We start from the raw sequence: 26,542 nt of genomic DNA on the forward strand, positions 1-26,542 counted from the left end.
TGACAGGGCCACAGGGGACAGACAATAACATAATGATGTGTGTGTGTGTGTGTGTGTGTGTGTGTGTGTGTGTGTGTGTGTGTGTGTGTGTATGTGTGTATGTGTGTGTGTGTGTATGTGTGTATGTGTGTATGTGTGTGTGTGTGTGTGTGTGTGTGTGAGGGACAAAGACAAATACCAAATGAGAGAGACAGATTGAGGATGAATTTCATGGCTCGGACTTTAATTTTAGCATGACTATTTTCAATGGGTGTCTGGCAATTTGACACCATGTTTTAGCTTAAACATCAAATTCACAGATTCACTAAAATGGACACCGAAACACACACAAACATAAATGCACAGTGTCTAATTTCTACCAGTAGGTGTCTCTCAGTCATAACACTGACAACTTACAGACAGTATATTGACAAATGTATTGGGACATCCCTCCAAATATTTGAATTCAGGTGTGCCAATGACTTTCATGGCCACAGGTGTATAAAAATCAATAAAATCAAGTGCTGTGGCATGCAGACTGCTTCTACAAACATTTGTGAAAGAATGGGTCACCATGATAGGTCGCCACCTGTGCAAAAAGGCCGTCCATGAAATTTCCACAATACTAAATATTCTGCGGTCAACTGTTAATGGTATTATAACAAAGTGGCAGCAATTGGGAACAACAGCAACTCAGGCATGAAGTGGCAGGCCACATAAAATCAGAGACGCTAAGGCACACAGAGTGCAGAAATCGCCAACTTTCTGTTGAGTCAATAGCTACAGATCTCTAAACTTCACATAGCCTTCAGATTAGCTCTAAAACAGTGTAGAGAGCTTCACAGAGTGGATTTCCATTGCCTAGCAGCTGCATCCAAGCCTTACATTGCTAAGTGAAGTCCCAAGTGTCGGACGCAGTGGTATAAAGCACCTGCCACTGGACTCTAGAGCAGTGGAGATGTGTTCTCTGGAGGGAGGAATCAAGCTTCTCTGTCTGGCACTCCAATAGACAAGTTTAGGTTTCGTGGTTGCCAGGAGAGCTACACTCGTGGACAAAATTGTTGGTACCCCTCAGTTAAAGAAGGAAAAACCCACAATTCTCACTGAAATCACTTGAAACTCACAAAAGTAACAATAAATAAAAATTTATTGAAAATTAAATAATCAAAAACAGCCATCACTTTTGAATTGTTGATTAACATAATTATTTAAAAAAACAAACTAATGAAACAGGCCTGGACAAAAATGATGGTACCTCTATAAAAGATTGAAAACTATTTGACCAGAGTGACATGATTAACTCAGGTGTGTCATTTAATTGACATCACAGGTGTTTCCAAACTCATAATCAGTCAGTCTGCCTATTTAAAGGGAGACAAGTAGTCACCCTGCTGTTTGGTGAAAAGGTGTGTACCACACTGAACATGGACAACAGAAAGCGAAGGAGAGAATTGTCCCAGGACATCCGAAAAAAAATTATAGAGAAACATCTTAAAGGTAAAGGCTATAAGACCATCTCTAAACAGCTTGAAGTTCCTGTGACAACAGTGGCTCATATTATTCAGAAGTTCAAGACCCACGGGACAGTAGCCAACCTCCCTGGACGTGGCCGCAAGAGGAAAATTGATGACAAATTGAAGAGACGGATCGTTGGAATTGTATCCAAAGAGCCCAGAGCAACCTCCAAAGAAATTAAAGGTGAACTCCAAGGCCAAGGTACATCAGTGTCAGATCGCACCATTCGTCGTTGTTTGAGCCAAAGTGGACTTCATGGGAGACGACCAAGGAGGACACCACTGCTGAAAAAAACTCATAAAAAAGCCAGACTGGAATTTGCAAAAATGCATGTTGACAAGCCACAAAGCTTCTGGGAGAATGTCCTTTGGACAGATGAGACCAAACTGGAGCTTTTTGGTAAGGCACATCAACTCTATGTTCATAGACTCAAAAACCAAGCATACGAAGAAAAGAACACTGTCCCTACGGTGAAACATGGAGGAGGCTCAGTAATGTTTTGGGGCTGCTTTGCTGCATCTGGCACAGGGTGTCTTGAAAGTGTGCAAGGTACGATGAAATCTGAAGACTATCAAGGCATTCTGGAGAGAAATGTGCTGCCTAGTGTCAGAAAGCTTGGTCTCAGTCGCAGGTCATGGGTCTTCCAACAGGACAACCATCCAAAACACACAGCCAAAAACACCCAAGAATGGCTGAGAGAAAAGCGTTGGACTATTCTAAAGTGGCCTTCTATGAGCCCAGATCTGAATCCCATTGAACATATGTGGAAGGAGCTGAAACATGCCATTTGGAGAAGACACCCATCAAACCTGAGACAACTGGAACTGTTTGCTCATGAGGAGTGGGCCAAAATACCTGTTGACAGCTGCAGAACGCTCATTGACAAATACAGAAATCGTTTAATTGCAGTGATTGCCTCAAAAGGTTGTGCAACAAAATATTAAGTTATGGGTACCATCATTTTTGTCCAGCCCTATTTCATTAGTTTGTTTTTTTAAATAATTATGTTAATCAACAATTCAAAAATGATGGCTGTTTTTGATTATTTAATTTTCAATAAATTTTTATTTATTGTTACTTTTGTGAGTTTCAAGTGATTTCAGTGAGAATTGTGGGTTTTTCCTTCTTTAACTGAGGGGTACCAACAATTTTGTCCACGTGTGTATACTTGCCAGACTGCACTGAGTCAAGTGTAAAGGTAGGTGGTGGAGGGTTATGTTGTGGGATTGCTTTTCAGGGATTGGACTTGGCCCCGTAATTTCAGTGAAAGGAACTCTTAACACTTCAGCATATCAAGACCTTTTGGACAATTTCATGCTCCCAACTTTGTGGGAACAGTTTGGGGATGGCCCTTTCTTCTTCCAACATGACTGGGTACCAGTGCACAAAGCAAGGTCCATAAAGACATGGATGTGCAAGTTTGGCGTGGAGGAACTGGACTGGCCTGCACAGAGTCCTGACCTGAACCCGTTAGAACACCTTTGGGATGAATTAGAGTGGAGACTGAGAGTCAGGCATTCTTGTCCAACATCAGTCCCTGACCTCTGAAAGGCGCATCTGGAACAATGATCAAAATTCCCATAAACACACTTCTAAAGCTTGTCAAAAAGTCTTCCTAGAAGAGTTGAGGCTCCTATACTTAGCTGCAAAGGGTGGCCCAAGTCCATATTAAACTCTACAGATTAAGAATGGAATGTCATCAAATTTCATGCGCGTGTGAAGGCACACATCCCAATACTTTGGCAATATAGTGTACATGCATGTTATGGTTTTTGGTTGGGTTTTTTTTTGCATTATACGGGCCTCAAGTGACAACTATCTCTTAGCATATTCGCCAGAGTTTTAAAACCACAAATAAATAAAGAAACAATGAAACAACCACACGTAATTTTAGCTGAAATAATGGTAAATGCTAGTTTACTGTTGGATGAGCCAACTATTGTGTTACGTGGCAAGTTCAGCTTTGAGGTTGTTGAGCACTGTTATACATGGTCAAAGCAGCAGTGGTAAAACTATCATAATCCATCATGAATTACAGCAATACTGACACACCCCTCCCGCTGCTGTGCTCGGTCTCGTCTCATTAATATCGAGCGACTGTGCTCCAAGCACAGCTGGCGTGAGTTTCAACCAGTGCCGCATAAAAGCCTGACCCTCTGTATGACTCACCGCTGGTTCATTGTCTCATCCTCCCTGCTACTCGACGCACTCTGCTACATGCTACACTCCGTTCACCGTCACTTGCACGTCGCTCCCCGGACTCTGTTTCTCCACTAGATTACCTTTGCTACGTCCCCGCTCCTCGGACGCCGTCGCCCCCCTGGATGATCTTGCCTACTTCCCAGCCATCGCCACACTTCCTCCACCGGCTCTGTCAGCCCTCTTCCGCCTTCCATACACTGGACACCCAATAAGCCACCTTCCCAGTTAATTCTGTTTATGTTTAGTTTTTACCTCGACCATCTGGTCCGTCCTTGGTTTAGTTCAGTTTTGTTTAGTTTTTATCTCGGCCATCTGGTTCACCCTTAGTTAGTTTAGCTTAGTTTTCTCATTCTGTTAATTTCCCTGCGCCTCCCTCCTTGAGTGTTTCTTTTGTTCACTAAATATATACATTAAATCCTTTTTTCATTTACCCACCTGCCTGTTTGCCTGCTGCTTGGGTTCACCCAGCCTTGTTCATAACAAATACAAACAACTGTTAAAAAAAAGGAAAGAAACAGAGCAAGTCATCAAAATGAAACTGATCGTTCTATTACCTTATGTCCTTAACTAGGAGTGACTGGTCTAATTGGTCCGATATTACTTGAGGTTTTTGGACTTTGTCAGTCAAGGTTATGTGTGTTTCCTGCATGAAATGACCCTCAAGAAGGTCTTTGATTCTAGATAGTCAGACACCCATCGTAAATAGAGCTATGAAGGGGAACTTGATTCATTTAGCATTATTATAAATTGTTTCTGATGGCTCTATAAGTGATATGTATAAGTCCTTTATCACATTGGTAAGATATTAAAAAGTATACTACGTATTGCATTGATGCAAAATTCAAATACCAAGACAGACAGTCAACATATGCTCAAATCAGGTATGGTACTGAACCATGTTTATCAGGTTAGAATTTATTAATAAGCAGTATACATGAAAATACAGCTTTTTGTAATTAATCTGATGTTGGAATTAGAGGTAGTGTTGAAGGATAACTAAAGTTAAAATAATTAATCCTGAGGAAGACATGTATGGCACAGGTTTGGTACTATCCACCAAGAAATTCCACTCAAAACCACAAATGTCAGGATTACTAAAACTATTAATACCCAACCCTTCTGCAAGTCAGCAGCAATTTTTTTTCAGTTTTGTGTCAATCCATCTCAGATTTTGAGACCATAGTTATACTTGTTTCTGTATGACTCCTATCAGAATGTGACATCATGTGATATACATTTGCCATTAAGATGCTGCCCTCAGTGGGTAAAACTTGGATGTCTTTGATATTTAGCAACATTCTAGAATCTTCCATTGATGATGTTGCAACAGGGATGACCTCCACTCACAAATGCGAGAAAAACGAAAAAAAAAAAATCAACCAGCGCTTATCTAATCTATCTGAAACTCAAGGATGCACTTCCTCAGATCCCCATTGATACACCCACCAGGTTTGAAGCAGATTACATGTACAGTCCTCGATATCTGCAAACACACCACAGTCGTCCATTAACGAGTGAGCTTTTACCAGATAGGTGGAAATTCTGACCTGCTGGTGGTACTGCAGGAAAAGTCAGGATCACTGATGACTCTATGTACCACATTACATAAGAATTCAATCATTAGTTGTCAAGACTGAGTGTGAAACTGTTAGACACAGCTGCATTGTCATTTCTAGGAAGGTTAAAGGATGATTATTAGTTCTTAGATATGCCATATTTGCAACTTTGCCTAAAATGGCCTCATATAACAAGAGACACTGAAGCAAAATGAAAAAAAAAATCTGATCATTGAAATAACATAAACTGCACACTGAACCCCAGATAACTGTAAAATGAACACCTCTCCTTGGTAAAGTCTCTAAGAAAATCTGTGCAAGTCTCGGAGTTTCAAGGCTAGGTACAAGTGAAGTCCCTTTCGAGCAATGTATTCCTACCTGTCTGTCTGTATTACCATGTGTTGCAATAGGATAAGACAATCTGCAGATGGATTCTCCACCACCAGCATCTCAGTAACAGGAACATAATACTGCCGGCAATCTGCCTCAGTTTGCTACCACTCACTGAGCAGAAAATGTGTTATTCTGTCTGGCCGACAATTTATTTTTTGCCAAAATTTTGTGGTGCGGTGTGTGTGTGCGTGTGTGTGTGTGTGTGTTGGTCTTTGTCTACAGTGTATGACATCAGCCACAGAGCAGAAGGCATCCCACCAACTGCCCCCAATTACACACCCTGCCCTCTGACACACAGCACAGACAGATTGACCACTGTCTCGCTAAAATCCAGACAGGTACAATTTCATGACACAGGCTGGTTTGCCAGCACATACCCAGCAGCATAGCCATCTCCGTGGACAGCTTATTTAGTCCACCATCCACCTCATCAATCTACATCTGGGCAGCTGGCAGCATGTGGGATTGTTAATAAGTCGGGCCTCATTTTTACAGATTACATTTACAAATGGGTGATTTGTTCAAGTTCTTTCTCACTTGTCAGCTGTAAGTGATGATGTTGGTAAAGTTTAAAAGTCTGAGCTCATGCTCAGTACAGCTCTGCTTCCTATACAGATAATAAATGTGGACACCCAGATTATTTCTCTAGGCAGTTCTAGTTTTTAAAGAAAAACAAAACAGAAAAACTCAAGTATGTGGTCATGCTCAATGGGTGCCCATGTAACTCATGCCGCTCAGTTCCCCATTTATTTTTTCAAAGGGTGTATTTTGGATCATTGTTACACTTTTACCGCCTCGGCTAATAGCCCCCTCGGTTGCCATGGCAACACACAGGTAAGTGGAAAGGAGTGCTTAGTTTGCCACGCAGCATGAAGCCCGTTTCTAAAACTGTTGACCTATAAAAATGTACACCCACCAACATGAGGAGGCTAACCCACAATCATATATGTTCCAGACTTGTTCTGGATTTATGTGTGAGTGTTTGAGGACAGCAAATGCACGGAGGGGAAAAATCGATTGCCTATGTACACTTAGAAGTTTTTTTATACACAGCATCTGTGTAGTTGTCTTTGTCCGAGCTGTGTGTATGTGTGTGTGAGTGTGAGTGTGTGTGGTCTCTCACAGCTTGCTCCACAAGTATAGAGAGTCTTCTTAATGACAGCGTACATAGAGAGGACTCTGCAGTTTGGAAAGTAAACACAAATCTGTCTCTCACCGAAAAATGTGGCCTTCCTGGCATCTGTCTTGTTTTTTCTATTGCACCAAGTCCTTCATCCCAACTTCTATCATCCTCTCTTTTCCTCTCTTTTCTTCTCTTGTGATTCTTTTGCACATTTTCAATCTCTTCCACATATTGTTTGTTTTCCTTTCAGCTTCTCTCTTTCTTTCTTTCTTGCTTTTCTCCCTGGTCTGCTGAGTTGTCTGTCACCCTTCACATACCTCCCCTTTACTTTCTATCACCCCTTTACCTCCTTTTTTCACTTCATCCCCTCTTGCCTCTCCCCCCGGGCTTTTGCTGTGTCTGATCTATCAGAAGCTCCAGACAGCTGTCTATTCCCTGCAGGCAGCCATCAGAGATGCTGACCATATGGGGGGAATAGTGATTGCGCTCTGTTGGTCTCTTTTTGTTTTGTTTCCCTTTTCATTTTTAGCCCTTTCTCCGAAACACTCCTTGTATAGTGAGTTGCCTCCGGATCCTTTCATTTTCTTTCTCGCTAAATCTTTCGGGCTGTCAAGAGCCAAACTGCTTAGCTTGTTTCCGAGGGGGGAGGGAGGTGATGAGGGAGAGCGGGTATTTTTGCAGCAAAGTCACGGACAAGAGGTGTATCGAGAGATCATTAGGGAATAATCTGACAGTTGTGTATCTGCAGCATTGTTTTGCTTGTTGCATCTGGTTTTTAAATTGAAAACATTTTTCTTTAAAGGGAATTGAGGCCACTAGGTATTTTTGTCTCAGGTATTTTAGGATTTTGGATGTGTGGTGGAGAACAACTGAGATAAAAAAAGAGGGAAAAGAAGTGTTTCTTGTAATTATGGGAAATGAAATGGCAATTTCAGTTTGATATTTGTTACTGTACAATTAAATACTGTACAATACTGCTACAAAACATGTCACAGTGTGTTTTGAAGATACTTGTAAATATATAGAGATTTTTTTTTTTTATATAACACTACTGCACCTCATGAAAGAATATCCTAATGGTTGTTTGTTGTCTGTAAGAAATCCTATTCAACCTCATGGTACAGAGGACAAGCATGAATTTAAAAAGTCAGATGTTGAATATGGTTGAATAATGATGCCCTGTTGCCAAGTTAAATTCCCAAATATCACTAAGTACAAACTGGGATGAGCAATGTGAGTATTATGTCAATTTTTAAGACAAAGTCAGTAGCTGAGGTAAAGAATATTTTACACTTTTTTCATTGCAAACAATGACTGTGACTACTGCTGACTGAACGACTGAAGAGGAGCCAGAGTTTAAGTGGAGTAGAAGAATAGAAAATTGTGTCATTTGCATAGAAAAAGACATTAAAGTACTGATTAGGGCGAATTAAGTAATTTATGCATTATGTAGTGGATCAAGAATAAAATCTTGTGACAGCCCATGGCTGATGGTAAAATATCTTGAGTGAGTACCTTAAGCAGCAACAACAGTCTGAGTTCTTTTTGTATCGATTTTATGTTCAGCACATACTTTTGTCAGGTCACCGTGAGGAGCAAACCAAACCTGTTTTTATCCATGGTGAGGAGATTGTTACCAGTTACTAAACCTGCAGCTGGTACTGCGCTGTGACTTGGGTGAAAAACAGACTACTGTAGCTGCATGCAGCAGGACCCTAGGATCTGTACTGATAAAGGAAATTTATATTTGACAGGTAGTTGTTGAGATAACAGAAGACACTATATAAATATTTAAAGTAATAGTGCTTTGGACATTTTCCATGGAGCTGGTTACAGAAGCTATATTGAAATTGTTTACTGAATTATTGATTATGAGAACACTGATTAAGAAGCTATGGTTTTGGATGTTAATAATCTAAGCAGAGCTGCATGCATATCTGCAAAGGTCACCAAACTAAAAATACTGTAAGTTTTCTGCTATAATACAAAAGTGACACTTTAGGGACTCTCTTTGGTTTCCAGATGTGTTCACTGGCTACAGCCATATAATAGAATAACTAATCATAAACCGGGAAAGGAATTCCATCCATCCATTATCAATATACTGCTTAATCCTCATTGGGGTTGCGGGGGGGTTGGAGTCTATCCTTGCTGATTTAAGGTGAAGGCAGGGGACACCCTTGGCAGGTCACCAGTCTATCACAGGGCTACGCTTAGAGACAAACAAGCACTCTCACATTCACACCTATGGGCAATTTAGAGTTACCAATTAACCTCAGCATGTTTTTAGACTGTGGGAGGAAGCAGAAGTACCTGGAGAAAACCCACACATGCACAGGGAGAACATGCAAGCTCCATGCAGAAAGATCCCAGGCCGGGATGTGAACTGGGGATCTTCTAGCTGCAACGCAGAAGTGCTAACCACTGAGCTATTGTGCAGCCCAGGAAAGGAAAAAAGGAAAGGATAAGGAAAAACTTCAGCTCATGTATCAGAAATTTAATCAGATTTTGTGATGATTTGTAGCAGGACAGGTGATCTCTTCATATCCCTACAAGATGCTATAGTGATAGGAGCTGTTACCACAAGAGAATGGAGCTGATGGGTAATATATATATGTATATATATATATATATATATATATATATATCTTTATCTCTGTTCTTGATGTCAGAGTGAGTACATCTGTGAAATATTACTTACTTCAAATGATTCACATTGCGTCACTTCTCAATAACTGCATTATTTCTAAGTTCACAAGCAGAGTATTTTCTCTTACGCTCAATTAACTGCTTCATATGGAAAATAACTGACATATGATCTGGGGGAAAAAAATTGTGAGACGTCTAAAAGATGTAAAAGACACAGACAGACTGATGGCAATTAAAAACAAGTCAAAACACAGCTGCACCGTTGCAGCAGCAATCACAAGGTTTGAGCCATAGTATCTCTAATCAGAGCTGTAGTGTTTGAGGTTGTCTTTCAAATGATGCCGCAGAGAGTGCGCTACCAGCACAACAAAGCTCTGAAAGACACATGAGCATCTGCTTGACATTTTGCACAGTCCTCATCAAAAGAATTCAGAGGATTTTGCATAACATCACCCTCTATGGATGTTGTGTGACCAAAACAGCCACAGTGAATGCATGGTGCTGACAGTAAAGGACAGAGGTGGGAATGTTATGATATGGGGCTGCATGAGCGCAAAAGGTGTTGGGGAGATGACATTTATAGATGGCACCATGACTGAATGTGAGTACACTAAAATATTGGCTGATAAGATGATCCCTACAGCAAGATTGACAGATAAGGAATACCTATTTATTTATTCATTTTTTAAATATACACACTATCAGTCAAAAGTATGGACACAGCTTTTCATACAGTGTTTTTTATTTATTTGTATTAATTTCTACATTGTAGATTAATACTGAAGATTAACACTTTTTTGTTTACAGCATAATTCCATATATATTCTTTAAAACTATTCAATGAGAAGCTGTGTCCAAACTTCGGCTGGTAGCGCACATTAAATTGTTTATATAACAGTATATGTAGGAGCTAACCTGTCATCATAACTAGGATTCTTCAATAATAGGGATTAATATTACTGATCATGAACAAAAAGAAGTAGGAGTGATGGCATCTGAGTGTCACATGACACGGCAGATTCAACAGTTTGCCTCCTGAAGTTTGTCTGTTGTTCTTCTCTGTTTTGGTCATCTTTCTCGTTTATGTTACTTACATAGCCCACTAAAGCCCATATCTTTACGTATTTTTTTTCCACATTTTGTTTCACTGTGATCCTTAGTTGAATCCTTACTTAGCCACTGGCCATTAACATAGCTGTTAGCCACTGTGAAAGCAGCTTCTGTCCAAATGTGGTGATGGCAGCACTTCTTGTCCAGTTTCTACAGGTTTTGTCTCTGGTAAAGAGATGTGTCTGATAGAACAGTTTAACAAGTTAATCTTATTTTAGAAAGATGTTACAAGTACTCCAGAAAAATAATTCAGTGACTTTTATTACATTGTGTTGCTACTGCAGGGCCTATAATATTATTATAGTAAATTTAAAATAATAGCAAATGCCCCATTTTCACATGGTGTCGAATCATTTGACATTTAATCAAGTGATTGGGGTGGACTCATCCCTGGTGTATACTCTATACTATTGTTGCATTTTTGAACTGTGCATGTTTATTAGAATAAAAATAAATAAATAAAATGAGTAAAGTGGTTTTAAAGCCAGAGCAGAATCAATAAGAGGGAAAACATTGGTACCAAAGACAGAACTTGCAAAAGGCAGACTTAATTTGCTTTTGTGCACATGCACACAGACTTACATCAATGTATTTCTGCCAACTGTCAAGGAAGGCAAAAAAGGAAATAACGTTTCTGAATTTCTTCAGCCTCAGTCATACAAAATTCATTCTGAGAAGTAAAACCCGAGTAAACTAAAACTTAAAAAGGAAGCAGGGCTTCTTTGACTGACTTCTACCGCTGTCTTTGCAGTGACACAGTGCGCATTGTTTGCTTTTTCATGGTGTCTAATGAGACTTTTGCTCCAACAAAATGTCAACTTCCAGCTTTCCAAATCCCATCGTAATATTTGATGGTAAACAGTTGAAGGCAATAAAAACTCTGCTGCCAGTAAACATAAAGAATACTGCAATAAAGAATATTATATGAAGACCTCATAAGGTTGAGATTTAGCTGAATGAGTTTTCAGTTGGTCGTGCAATAACCACAGTGAATACTTTCCAAGCTGAAGTGCAGGCTTGCCAGTGGATATCTTATGTGACTCGAAAATTTTACATGAGCGCAATAAATGAGTTTTTCTATAACCATACCTGTAGGTGATGGATAGAACAGGCTGCTATCTGCACAATGTTGGGAACTCCCCCTAATCGATGTCTTTAAACTCAGCTTATCCCTCATTAATCACAGCATAAATCATTATACAATCCCTTCAGACAGAGGTCTTCTTGTATGTAACCTCTGCTTATATCACTTTTCCCATTTTCCTCCTCAAGGTGAATTCCATTAAAGGATACAGCGAAAAGATGATTAATCACATGGAATTTGTGGCAGGTTTGTGATGAATGTGAGTAATTGATTGCATCTTCAAAAAGTCAATTAATTTATTTATTACAAGATGTGCACTGAGGTGGAAATTATCTATAAATCTATTTAATGTTGCCATGTCAGTGTGTTTGTGTGTCTCTCAGAGAGTTTGTACAGTCAAGAGCACACAAAATAAAGCCCGTAAAATTAAACATATTTTATTTTAATGTTGCGTTATTGGCTATTTTTCTGTTTGTTTCTGCTCTCTGGCACTGGTATCATAGTCATTTAACAATCCATTATGCTAAAATGTAAAATACTTGCTGGCTCCGTCTCTCTCTCATCTTCCTTTCTGTTTTTCTCTTCATCCCTATGGCATTTGGGCTGAAAGGGGACCATAGCCGACTGATTGTTTGGTCTGTCTGAGCATGATAAGCTTTATAAAACATGTCAATAGCGCTACTGGCAGGGGACAGCTGCAGGGGCCAAAAACTGGCCCCTAGCCGACTTGACTCATCACCACGTCCAGCTGAAGTTAGTGGCAGTGATTCATATACTGTACTACCGTTCCAAGCAAAAATAGAAAAGAAACAAAACACTGCAAACCCACACAGACTTGCTACTGACAGACCAGAGTTGAAATGGTAACAGTGTTTATAGGCAAAGCTGTTGCTGGCGGTCAAGCTAAACCTCCCCGGCTGATGCCAGAGAAGAACTTGTGAGTGCAAATGAACTTATTGGCAAACTTGGATTGCAATTAGAAATTCTGGTGAGAAGAGTGAATAGAAAATAAAGTGAAAATAATTTGAGATTAAAAGTTAAAAGTTGCAAGGAGAAGGTAACTTGAGGATTCATACTTTTTTCTTCCACACCTTTCAACTGCTTCTCACTGTCCTCATTAGCAGACATAGTTTGACCAGTTCTCATGGACACAGTTCTGTGTTTGTGAAAGTATGGGGATTTGTGATGTGACAACAGAGACAATTGAGAAAACTCCTATTCTATGTAGGAAGATTTGAATATGTGGGCAAAATCTCCCGATAATGCTAGTAACCTGGTGAACCTTGAGGTAAAAGATTCATATTTTTAGCAAGGTGTGGCTCTAATGATAGCAATGTCAGAACTGTTGAAGAGTCTAACGGTTTATAGCAGGTCCAAAGAGAAATATCTAATACATCGAACGCCATGAGGTTTTCTACATAGAATCATGATCCCCTAAAGTACAGATTCTCACGACTTCGATGAATTTTATATTTTTCCTCTAGTACCACATTCATGTCAAATTTGTCGTGGGTCCTTTGAAAAATCTCAACTTCTACAGATCGTTTGTTCATTTTATTCTATTTTGTTCATTTGTACATGTTTGTCCTCGTGTGCCTGAAGTTGTCCAGTACCTTATGAATGACCACATACCTGCAAAACCGATGACTATCCTATCAACTGTCAACGTGTTTATTGCAATTTAGCAAACTAGCTGGCATGGCGGTAGAGCTGTTTTGATTTAGTTGTGACAAAAATATTCAAGATTCAGAGCTCGCCTGTATTCTTGCATAAACAGACCATTTGTCAGAGCCTTCTGTCAGCGCTGGAGAATGGTTTAACTCCACACCATTATTATTCTGCTGTGATGGTACAAAAAAAAAACCCACTCTGGTTTGCTTCTACTTCTTTAAATCAATCACAATAGCGCAAAGCCCAAGATGCAGCAATGGTGTTGCTGCAATACAGTGAAAAAAAACACAAAACAAAACAAACAAACAAAAAACATAGCAGGGCTGCATCATTTCAAATTCCAAACCTTTGGTGAAACTTAAAATTTTCAGCATGCATGCTGCTAGCTCAGCTGATGTTTGCTTTTGAACGGTTACAGAGCAGAACACCTCATGGAATGGGCAAAAAAATGGGAGGCATTCACTTGAAGCCTACAGGTCAACTTGGTATAGGATGGGCACTTAGTAAGCTATAGTCTGGTAGAGTGAAAGCTATTGCTGAAATTGGTAGGAAAACTGACGAAATCAATTGGTTACATTAAACTACGTCATGGAATTGATTAATATTTTAGGCAAAACTGCCAATGCTTTGTTGGTACCAGTTTCCAAAATGTGAGTACATATTTCTTACTTCTTTCTGTTTTGGCTTAAACCATAAATCTTTTGGTTTGGGACTGTTGGTTGGATAAAACAAGACATTTGAAGACCTTCTATGGAAATGGTGGACATTTCCCCCAGTTTTCTGACACTTTAAAGACAAAAAAAAATTTGAGGAAAAAATCATCACAGCACTCAATATGAAAACAGTTGGTAGTTGCAGCCCTGGAAGGGAGCTCAGTAAATATACTAACACACAATCACATGGTCTGACTCAGATACTTTATGAGCTATTTGTAGCTCAGACTAGCTTACACATTACCTTGACAGTTTTCTCCTCAGAAGTGTCACAGGTGGTGACCGCCTGGTGGCGCACAGCTTATCATCACCTGAGACACTTCAGAGGAAAGCAGAGCTAGTGCTGTAAAAGTCAAGGCAAGACAGATACATTCAATAGTTTGCTCACAAAGCTTTAAAAAATATCAGCTACTTCATCACATCCCTCTTGCTCTCTGTTCTATTGAACTTTGACTCAGCCTATGTGACTGCATTCACCTCAGTGTTTAAAGAATTGAGCTTTCAGTCTCTTGTATGTCAGCTCTTTCACAAGGCAATGTAGTGGACGAGGAAATCAATAACAGCTTGTCAGAAAGTCATTCAGCTGTTCGTTTAAATTCTAGGAATCCAGGATCAAAATTAATTAAATTGGAATTATTTGCCACACTAGCAGAGGTACAAATTAAAGCAAAATATACAGCCAATCACAATATTTCTTCTCCTTGCTTTTCTTCTGAAATGCTACTTTGATAAGTGTCACTGAGAAGACATCTGAGGTGAAGAATTGTTTCCCCGCATCCTGTGTGATGAACTCGGCAGTGTAGAGGCAGACAAAGTAAGACACCTTTCCTCCTGCAATAAAACGGGTTCAAATCTGCCCCGTGACCTCTCAGACCTCACATCTCTGTCTGTCTGCCGGCATTCTTTTCACTCCTCAGAATAAAGCGTGTTATCTAGCTCTGCAGAGATGCAGTAAAAAAACAGGGTTTGGAGCTCAAAAAGAAGGCACACTATTCTACCTTTTATTGTCGGAAAAAACACATTGGTTTCCACTTCCCACATATCACCAAGAAGAAAATACGAACAGATTCTGTATCCGTCAGTCAAAATCTCGTGCTATACTGACTTCTGTCACATTGTACTTTTGTCAAACAGAATAAAAACTCAATACTTCTTCAACAATGGCTGAATGTGCAGTGATGTGTAGTGATGTACTCTGATCTATCAATATAATAGACGAGGCTATTTAAACTGGGTGAGTCTCTCAGACTCTGTATTCGCGAGATGGCTCTTATACTGTTGTTTTCCACAGCAGCCATCAATAAATATGGAACAAAAGACGGAGGGGGAACAGTTTCATTCCGCACAGCTGAAGAAATTATTTATGTGCATAATTTCTGTTATGAATATGATTCAATGCCTGAACAACAACAACAAAAAACGGATAGTAATTTCACACTGAGACAATAGGCAGGGTGTTAGGGACTTACGAGAGGGTCCTCTCCAGTCGTCCTCCTGTGGAGCCGATGATTTCTCCAAGTGTACAAAAGGTCTGGCCCAGAAAGTCCTTAGTGGAGGAAAAACAGAAAAGAGAGAATTAATTGCTGACAGGGCTGGCAGATAGTCTGCGCCTGAAAACAAGTTTTAATCAGCAGTAAGGTACTGTAAATAGTACCTGCAGATAACATAATAATGCCCTGCTTGATGCAGGCCTGCTTAATTGTACATATCTCCAACACACTGTGTGCACTCAGTGGTGTCCGATTCCCATTTAATTCAGGAGCTCTTCAACTTTATCAAGTACAGTTAGCAACAAGGGAACCAGCCCACTGAAATATTGCAACACTGAACTTATTACTTTACACTTTTCTGCGCAGAGTTAACACTAAAGATAAAAGGCTCGGTAGCAATGATGGAAGACTATAAAATCAATAGGGATAGTAAGAGAGATATTAAAGTCATTAAAGTTCAATCTCATCTTATTGAAGTGCCATTTTAAATTAAACATTAACTTTAGAGTTTAATTCCACCATTTACATAAGCATTCATTAAGCCAACTAGGTCAAGCCCGAGAAGTCCTACAGGGCTGCATCATTCAGCTGCTTGTTGACCAATTGATTATTCCTAAAAGGACCACACTGTGCACAAGCCAAATGGCCTCAGCATAGAAAAGAATGTTTCCCCTTCCTTCAGCATTTTTATTGAACAACAGATTCCAGACTTTACAACCTGCCCACATGCTACACAGAAAATCATATGGCAACATAACAACAGCAGAGATGACACGACACAATAAAACTGCACAGCAACAAGGCCAGAGTGTCGGATGTTTGCGGTGTGTGGGCGAAGGCAGGTGTACGTGTGAGTCCCGCAAACTGAATATGTGTGTAGCTCCAGTAAATGCCCTCACATCCACAATCTGCTGTGGTATATTGCCTCAAACAACAACAGCTGCTCTCACTTTGAAGTGCAGTTCTGAAAGTTGTCTTTTACCTGAGCGAATGATAAAATGCAGACAGACAAAATGAGGTACAACACTACGGGGGAAGCTTTCCGAGTGGGAGCTCTTGGTGTTTGTCCTTGATGAAATGAGATGAAAGAATGGGAGAAAAATTCAATAAAATTAAAGCGAATGAATCACACACACAAAAAAAATTGAAAGTCTGTTCTGGGGTTGCTGAAATACTTTGGAAAATAAAAAAAAGGGAAATGAATAAAGGATATAATAATACCAAGACTCATGAAGCCAACAATCTGCACTCACCTTCTGCGCTCCCAAGTGATTTATTTTGGTGGAAAAGAAAAGAATAAAAGACATTGTCACAGAACTGACACGTAATATATTAAACATGGATTACATTTATCCTGACTCATCAACAGCTGCTGCACTCATTCAATTAAATTTATATTCAACTGAGTGAGTAATTCTGAATAACGTGATGCGTTTAAAGTCTGACGGAAGCTATCAGCTGTTAGTCACAATTGTCATTTAAGGTGTGCATACTGTACTTACGTGTTTGGATATGTTACAGCTTCTGGAGTCCACATTGTACCTGCGAGCAACAATAAGTGACAAGATTGGAACTGGTGAGGTTTCATTTGCTGAGATGTAGAGCAATGACATATAGTGATCAGGCACAGCAACATGACTGCCTGTCTAAAATTATGTTGGTCCCCCTTTTGCTGCCATAAAAGCCCTAACGCGTTGAGGCATGGACTCCTCTCGACCCCTGAAGGTGGGCTGTAGCATCTGGCTCCAAGATATTAGCAGTAGATCCTTCAAGTCCTGGAAATTGCAAAGGTTGGCTTCCATGGATCGGACTTATTTGCCCAGCACATCCCACGGATGCTTGATTGGACTGAGATCTGGGGACTTCAGAGGTCAAGTCAACATCTCAAACTCATTGTTGTGCTCCTCAAATCATTTCCATGAAAGAGTCTGCAACAATGCTTAGGTATGTGGTACATGTCAAAGTAATAACCGCACGAATGGCAGGACCCAAGGTTTCCCAGCAGAACATTGCTCAAAGCATCACAGTGCCAGCTTGCCTTCTTCCCATTGTGCATCCTGGTGCCATATGTTCCCCAGGTGAACGACGCACAGCACCCGGTCATCCACGTGATTAAAAGAAAACATGATTCATCAGACCAGGCTACCTTCTTCCATTGCTCCATGGTCCAATTCTGTTGATCACATGCCCATTGTTGGTGCTTCCGGCAGTGTGCAGGGGTCAGCATGGGCATGACTGATCTGCAGCTATGCAGCCCCATACACAACAAACTGTGATGCTGTGTGTATTCTGATACATTCCATCAGAAGCAGCATTAACTTCAACAATTTGAGCAACAGTAGCTCGTCTGTTGGATCAAGCCACACCCGCCAGCCTTAACTGCCCACGTACAACAGTAAGCGTTGGCCGCCTGTGACCCTGTCGCCAGTTCACCACTGTTCTTTCCTTGGATCGCTTTTGATAGATGCCGACCACTGCAGACTGGGATCACCTCACAAGAGCTGCAGTTTTGGAGATGCCCTGATCCAGTCGTCTAGCCATCACAATTTGGCCCTTGTCAAATTCGCTCAAATCCTTATGGATGCCCATTCTTCCTGTTTCTAACACATCAACTTTGAGACATATATCCAACCAACTAACAGGTGCCATGATGAAGAGATAATCAGTGTTATTCACTTCACCTGTCACTGATCGTAATGTTATGCCTGATCGTTGTATATGACTCCAGTGTCATTCGTCATAAGAACAATGATGATGTTTGTTTGTAATACCCCAATTCCAGTTTAATTTATTTTACGATTAATCATCAGTGTTGAGTTACTGTGTTGTGATGACAAGTTTTGGATTTAAATTTAATGGAACTACTGCAATTGGCATGATATTGCTGTGGGGTGATTAACAACGCTGTTTCTTATTTGTTTTGCAAAGAGAAGTGCTTCGAGCAAGTAACTTCCCTTAAAACCTCAATTTGTCTTTTTTTACATTTTGGTTTGTATGAAGATCAACCACCTAGATATAAGAGTAATTAATAACTGTAGACATGCTTGTAGGCATAATTATAAACTTTGGCGAGAACACCACTCACCAAAGATGTGAGGACATCACTGTGCAATATCAACTAAGCAGCAAATGGTTCTAAATTGCATCACCTCTCAATAGATGCATTATTTCTAAATTTTAAATACAGTACTTTAGAAAGTCTATGTTGAAAATATGGCCCTAAAGTAGAAACTGAACAACAAAAGTGAGTACACCTGTAATCACTGACACACACATTAGAAAACCTGTGATGACTAAAACAAACCGACCCCACCTGTGATTTAAGCCTAACTGCATTAACATGCTCACAAAATGAAATGTGAACACCAGAACCTTATAAGTTTTGGACCTATGACCTGTGTCTATCTGCATGTCTGCATCATGGCTTCACATGGAATAGAACTGCGAGAGATTGAAAAATCGGATTGTGGAGCTTCACAAAGATGTCTATCTTTGTGAATCTTAGGTAGATAGATAAGATAAGGATACAGAAAGATCACTGACCAACCAAAAATGAGTAAGAGCTCAGTTGTAGCAGTAATCAGGAGGTGAAGAATGAGTCATAGTAGTCAGAGTCACAGAGTTGCACCAAAATGATGCCACGGACAATGCAGCACTTGTAGCTCTGATGAAAGTCAAGTGCTTCAGACTAGGCAAAGGAGTTATCAGGAAAAAAGATTGTGGAAACTCAGACAGTTTGAAGGACAGTTCATAATGTAGGCAACATCTAAGGTTCCGTGGCTGTTTGTTACAAAAGTACAAGATGAAACTTTGATAATGAACATGAAAACAAGCCTCATGAATTGAGGCAGTACTTTCTTTGATGAATTTGTTTGGCTCATATAAGATCCAGCGCAAAAGTCTTGTAAATGAGGAATAACAAGAAAACTATGACCTGATCGAGTATGTCGCCCGACTTGAATCCAATAGAACATCTCTTAAGTGCATCTCTCCTCAGTGCTGAGGAAGAGCAGAAATAGAAAGTATTGAAAAAAATAAGAGTTCAATCTCAGTAATGAAAGGTGTACTGGTTTGCACTGAGTTCCTACAGTGAGACCTGTATTTTTAATAGTAATTTCAATTTTTAATTAGTGCAAATGCCCAACTGTCATCCTACTGTTCAACCTATAAGTTATGGAATTACTGACATTTAAGTGATATTGCACAGAAGTGTACTCAGCTCTGTTGTAAACTGGAGATGTGTCACTGCTGCCTGCCCGTAAGCTAAGGTATGCTATGCTAAGCTATTCACCTCCCAGGTCTCTTTTCTGCAAGAAAGCATTTAAGTAAACTCATTCTCATATAAATGAAGAATAAGCAATACAATAGAAAGACTTTTAAAAAACTGAAAACAGCGTTGATGGACAGATGCCAGCATAACAGCATAATCACAAAGAAATTGTTCCATTTTATTGCCCACCACCTTCCATAGAGAGACAAATGCATACAAGCTACTGCCTTTCAAACCCCACTGAGCAATAAAAGCACATTTCTGTACCTTGATTAAAACTACAGAGGCATGTCAGTGATCTTTCACTGCTATTGATTCAGGTTAACAAGTAGGTGAACTGAACATGTGAAACGAACGCTAATTTAATCAGAGGGGATCTAAAGCAGCCTCGGTAAGTGACCTTTTTAAAAAATCTCCTCGCATCATTGGGCCTCTCACCATCTAATTTTATCAGTGACTGGCCTGTTAATCTGTCCCAGTGGGATAAAATAAAGTTTTCACTAAACTAAGAACCTACTGAGAGATAAGTTACTATAATATAAGGCATTGCTTTCCTGTGGTTGGTTACTGTATCCAAGTTTGAGTATTTACATAGGAGGGTGGGGGTTGTGTCCCAATTTAGGACTAAATAGGTTCAGATTTCTTCAGAAAAAGTGAAGTCCAGCTACTTACACATCAAACCTTAGATTCTGTTTCTCTTCAAAGAAGAAATCCAGGACAAACTTCCTGACGAAATCTGGATTCCGAGTGTTATCGATTACCTCTGTCCTGCCAAACTACAAAAAAGACAGTGATAATTAGTTGTCACAGCAGTATTAAATCGAGTCAATACATGCAAATATGCCCACATTAAGCTAAAACACACGAGAGAAACAAGTGAAAAAAATTCATGAGATGCAGCAGCAACCCATATTACCATTGCAGCATTTCACACAGAATAAGAACCTATAAATACAAAATCTCCTATGCAAAACTGTGACCACACTGTATCACACTTAGCTCCATTGTGCTAAATCTTGTGTCCCCAGAGAAATCAGACTGCTAAATTAGAGCCAGGAGTCACTGTTGCGACCCCACAGAGCCCCAGTCCCAAAGTCTCTCCTGGGCCAGACCGTCTCTCCATCACACTGACAATCACACCAGTAATCCCCCCAGTGGACTGCCGGCCTCGCCTCCGTGGCCTGGCCCGACAGCACCGTGTAATGAGCTATTGATCTTGGCACTGCCTCACCACAGCTTCAATACCTCAACTCATGTCTTTAGTGCCCAGTGCACATAATCCGCCCTATCTACTGCGTTCCCAGCCTATCCATTACCGAGGCCTTGCAGGGGAGTGTATTGGACGTCAGAACCTACCTGCCATATCGACCCAAAGGGAAAATCCCATGATATTTCCTCGTGGTGTTTCTATTTTCGGGGCTGGGGGTCTTTGGTTTATAATATCATTCAGACATGATTGGTTAAAATGTGCTGGGAGATTATGGGTGAAGATTAAGTAATGGCTTTGCAAGTGGTGGAGATGTTTTTGGTCATAGGGAACCCAGACAAGCTGGAAACACAGTCCCTAGTTTCAAAATGGGCTGTGTGTACAGGACGATAAAATGGATCCATTACAGATACAATGTATTTCTTTCAGTAGTCCAGCCCTTTGACTTTGTGTTCTTCAGTAAAGCACTGACAGGGGATATATATCCATTGTCAGAACTCATTAGGTTACAGGAGGACTGGCTCAAGGCCAAGAAACTTAAATCATAACAGCGTGGGTGCACAAAAGATGGATTTGTCCTTATATTTGCTTCCTATGTAGGCAGGTGTGTGCATAGTTGTTGTGTGCTGTGTGTGAGATTTGCATTCATTGTGACTGGGTAAGTGAAACGGAGCTAATAAAGAAGACTGCAATACAAAAGCTGCATTAGTAGAACACATTTTTGAACTCGTTTATTGTTGAAGTTTAGCACAGATTTGTTGCCAAGGAAATCTGCAGGCCTTAGGCTTGTGAATGCATATGTCTCATAGCTTATTTAATGGCCATTACAGCAAGAGCTCAGCAGCAGCCACTGCAACCATTACTGTGTGTGGTGTAATAACTGGAAATCATGCATCTGTTTGCCTTTTGTTTGTGCAAACTTCAAAACCTAGCATGGATGTGTCAGCTATATTTTTCCAAGAGCTGCAGAGGGAAGTGAACTGACCGTGAACTTGGCACTGTGTGTTCTACAGCATAACCTTGGTGGTGTTTATGCAGATTGAACATCCTGACAGAACCTGGATTAGGCTGTATACAAGCTTCGAATAATTCAAGAGGCTGATGAGTGATAGAGGTAATATTTAGCTATTCCTACTCTGAATATGTCCTTAAAGCACATCAAAACATGGCCTTTGAATTTAAATATACTTTGAAGTCATAGTATGTTCTCTATAGCATGAAATACACGTGATTAAATAAGCCATTATCTGATTTCAGGTTGTGCTTGTTAAGAGCTCAACTAGCTGTTGAGCTAATGTGCTTCATTAGGACTGGGTATGTGCGGTTTGATCAGATTTGATGAACAGTAGCCTGGTGACATGAGCAAACAGCCCCATGGTGGTGATTAAATTTTGATTAAGTGGCTGCAAAATGCTGTTTGGTGCAGGGAAGGAACCAGTACTCATTCCAAACCAATGGCAAGGTAACTCATAAAAAAACATACCATTGAAATATTTCTATTAAAATGATTAAAACTAGTCTTAAGTAGGCAGAAAACTGTGTGCAACCAAGTATTGACAGCAATAATGTGACTGACAATTACGTTTCCATGACCCACCAACTGAATTGCAACAGCATAAGCTGTCAAATGTGACACAGTAGTGTAGCAAACAGTGCTACATCTCAAAACTATTAACTACTGCGCCAGTGAGCTTACGGTACTAGCTAGCTGGGACATGCAAAAAGCATTCAGTTACAATAACAAAATATTTTACATGCATCCTCCATTAGGTACAAGGAGGCTTTGCACACTTTTGCTATTTTTCGGCCTATGTAACATGCACATTGGGGACAATTCATGCTTTCTATGAAAACGTACATGTGATGTAAATTTTGTCTTCTACTCAAGTCTGTAAACGTACATCCAGAGCCCTCTATCCGTGGAATACAAAATTTATGATTGCGCAGTCTGTCTGCTCTAAAAACTTGCTGGTTTCATGCATGAAAATAACTAATACTACAAATGCTTGTGAGGAGGGGAAACTGTACGAGGGTTTTCTCCATCATCCGCACCTTTATGATGTATTAAAAGGATGATTTGATTTGGACTTGCTTTCCATCAGCGAGGCCTCACCCCAGTTGGAAGTTCTAAATTCTCCAGAAATCCTGTTGCTATGTTTGCGCACTGTGCTCAGCACATCTCAGGAACAATCACTGACTACTAACTGCTATATCCTGTTAAAAAAAAGTAAAACATACGCAGGTAACAAGCTTGGCTGCAAACAGTAAGTCATTCTATTGTATGCAGTATTTCATACTTCAACAGAGGAGATTCTATAAAAGTTGTTGGTGCAGTACGGCTACAACAACTTCCTAAATGTTGGGCTCTCTTGTAAATGTAATAATAACACAGATTTCAAGAAATCCAATTTATATCAACCAAAAGAGTCCAGTTTTAAATGCTGATGTGGCTGGGTCTTTAACATGCAATCACACGGAAGTGAGACAGAGTTGTCTGTAGTCTTCAGTTACCACTGATGATTTGTTGCGGCTGGTGAGTGGAGGATCATAGCTGTCCTCTGGGAAAAATGGAACCACTTTTGATCATAAAACAATTTAGTGCACAGTCTGATGCAGCTGGAACAGTACACAGTCAGAAAAGGAGTGAAAATAACAAAAACCTTACATGCATAGCTAAAATAAAAACAGTAGAGACAGGGGACATCAAGTGACAGTCGTATGATGCAGCCATGATTTTTATGTTAATGCAGAATGTAAATAAGTATTTCTAAATAAATTACCCTTGCAAATTACATAGTATGTTGAGTATTCCCATCATGCAAAACATGATGTCAAAGGCAAACACAGGATTTGTCAGGTTTCCATCCAGGCACAATTATCTTTTCAAGGTGTCAATATGTGTACGGCTGGCAGCGAGGTGTTTACTCTGCTGATTGCAGCACAATTCATGCCGTGTTTTTGATTAAGCCCTGCCACATGGAATAAAAAGGTGTGAGGTGTCTTGAAGTGAGGGGATCAGCAGCAGCAAAGCCCTCCCAGTCACATCAGTGTTGACTTTGAATTTGCAAACCGGCAAATAAAGTGACTAAAACAGCATGACATAGGCAAATTAGCGGGGGGAAAATAGGGCCAAAAGATGAGACATGAAAATGGCAGCCAGAGAGGCAGACTGGAAGAAAAAGTGGAAAAGGAAAGAAATTCAAAGAAGTGGAAATGAATGAAATGTCACATGACCCCGCTTTAAAAACTGCCAGGATGAGGCAGCAAGAAGTCAAGGGGAGCAGATGGTGCATTTTTGATGAGGCCAGAAAAGAATCCGCCCTCTTTTTCCTCCCTGCCTTGAGTCATGATGTGAATTCATTTCATCTAACATCACAAAATTATGGGATCCTTTTTATTAATTTATTCTTTAACCTCTGCTATTAATTCATCAGTTTGGGTCAAGGATGTGGAACTTTCTTCCCCTGCCTGAGTTCAATTCACACACTGGTTACACTCTGTGGGCAAGTGAAGAGGTTGACACTTTCAATTTTCTACAACAATGTTCTCGACGGTTTGCTGTGAGTTGCCTCTGGACTTCATCTTAATAACCCCCTTCTTCTGCCCTGATTGAAAGTCACTAGCACCGAGAAAAATATATAGCATTCCTTGGTACAAAAAAAGACAGAAAGGAAAAAAAAAATACCCATCTGGCAGGCAGGCAGACACAAATATTGGATATTGCTGTCAGGAACAAAAGGTTGCTTAACTTACCTCCCTCCATTCTTTGGTTCCCACAGCCTGCAAATACAGCACGACCACTGGAAGGAGGAGAAGCCAGAAAGGAAGCATGAAGAAAAGAAGAAAAATTAAAAGCTTGTCAGTTTTAAAACCAGGCTGTTGTTCCGTTCATGTTGACCCTTACAGCACCTGACAGATATTAAAGCACATACGGTCCAATTAGATCTGGTGCAGCTAGAAGCAAATTCAACAATTCTATAAAAAACACCACATAGCATAATTCATAAAATGGAATTTTATGTTTATAAGGAAGACATTCATCCAAAATAAGGCATAACAGTTAGGCATAGGGATAGTAGAACCATATTAACACCATAATGTATGGGTGTAACAGTCCAGAAGCAAGCAGTCTGTATTTTCTGCTATGCTGATGCGCTGTTATTACCCTCCAGCCAGGTTAACCCTGGCATCAATGCATGTACACAAAAAATAACAAATAAATGAACAGCAGAATTTCTGTTTACATGGTATTAGTCAAGGGACCACTTCCATCAACCTCAGCTGTCTTTTGTGTTTAATGACAGATTGTATGTTGACAATGTTTTTTTATGCTGACAGGCTTCAGCCAAAATGCCTTAACTGATAATAAAAAAAATACATTTTTGTGAGGTAATAAATGAAAGTGTGGGGTCACTTTTAAAGCTAAAGAGCGTATAGAGAAACAAAGTTAAATGTGAGCCATACAGAGCGATTTGCAGTTCTTTAGTTACCATACAGATTGATTATGTTCAATTTGTTGTTTTCTAATATCAGACTGCTCATCACACGTAAGATGACGGTCTGAGGAAGACTGTAGTCGAACATGTCAGCAAGGTAAAAAAAACAAAACTCACCCTTACTAACTTTGTTGGCAAAAAAGAATTGCTAATCCAGTCTCATGCATTTTACACATATAGCTGAAAGAAGGTTTTAGTACATTTTTGAGTTTGTTTTTTTATTTGATACATTTTTAATTCCTAGCAGTATTTTCTTAAGTATATTCTTTTAACCAGGTCTGCTTTGTTGTATTAATTGCAAGTTATGCTGATCTTAACATTTTTGGGTCTATTATCCAACTCAGTAATGTGTGATCATTATTTGTATTTGTTTTGTACTATGTTTGATCTGTTAAAGCAGTTTTATGTGATTTGAAATCAAGAATGTGTCTCTGGACAGTTATATCTGTACATGTTTCCTCTATAAGTTTATGATTTTAACATTTCTTTTATTTGAGCTCACCTATTATAGGCTCCTTTTATAATTATTTGATGGCTTGTGCAGTTATAGATCCACAAGCGGGATGTTTGCCATCTGACACTGTACTTTTCTTTCTACATCTGCAGTCTTGTAGTCTAGTGACTGTGTTTTAGAGTTTGACCACATCACAACCTACTGTAAATAGTGTCCTTATGGCTGCCACTGCCCTAGAGGGTCAGATTTGTGCCGATACAAATAAATGAGGCTTCTTCAATTTCAAACAAAAATACGAATTTTAGAGAAAGAAAATCAAAAGCAAAACTTACAACTTGTAAACTTCTACAATGTATTTTCATTCAGTTTCCTGCAGTTCTTTCTAACTAATCAGACTTTTATTTCACTGTCAGCTCTACAGACAAGCAGCCAGCTTATCCCAGCTCCGTTGACTCATTGTTTAGATTTCTGACCCAAACCTCTAGCGTGGTAGCGTGGGCAGGTGTTTGTCAGGGTTCCATCTCCATTGAGAACTGACATCTTGAGTTACAGATCAAGGCTCTGGACATTGTTCAGTGCAGCCATTGTTACCAAGCTACCTACTCTGTTGCAAAATTGAAGCACTTTCCA

General features: G+C 39.9%; 1 protein-coding gene across 3 annotated transcripts in view; it reads right to left on the reverse strand.

Annotated features, from left to right (window-relative positions):
• Positions 1 to 26,542, reverse strand: part of cpne9 (copine family member IX) — a 119,098-nt gene that overhangs the window by 48,754 nt on the left and 43,802 nt on the right. For 2 of the 3 annotated variants that reach the window (XM_022193776.2, XM_022193775.2), the window contains 4 exons: positions 24,716 to 24,762; positions 20,428 to 20,531; positions 16,988 to 17,027; positions 15,465 to 15,544 (listed from right to left, as the gene is read on the reverse strand). In XM_022193776.2, the coding sequence (XP_022049468.1) occupies positions 15,465 to 15,544; positions 16,988 to 17,027; positions 20,428 to 20,531; positions 24,716 to 24,762 (271 nt within the window). The remainder of the gene's footprint in view (positions 1 to 15,464; positions 15,545 to 16,987; positions 17,028 to 20,427; positions 20,532 to 24,715; positions 24,763 to 26,542) is intronic. The other variant, XM_051949446.1, reaches the window with a different exon arrangement.

The sequence above is a fragment of the Acanthochromis polyacanthus genome, chromosome 6, assembly GCF_021347895.1.
Source record: "Acanthochromis polyacanthus isolate Apoly-LR-REF ecotype Palm Island chromosome 6, KAUST_Apoly_ChrSc, whole genome shotgun sequence".
Lineage (NCBI taxonomy): Eukaryota > Metazoa > Chordata > Actinopteri > Pomacentridae > Acanthochromis > Acanthochromis polyacanthus.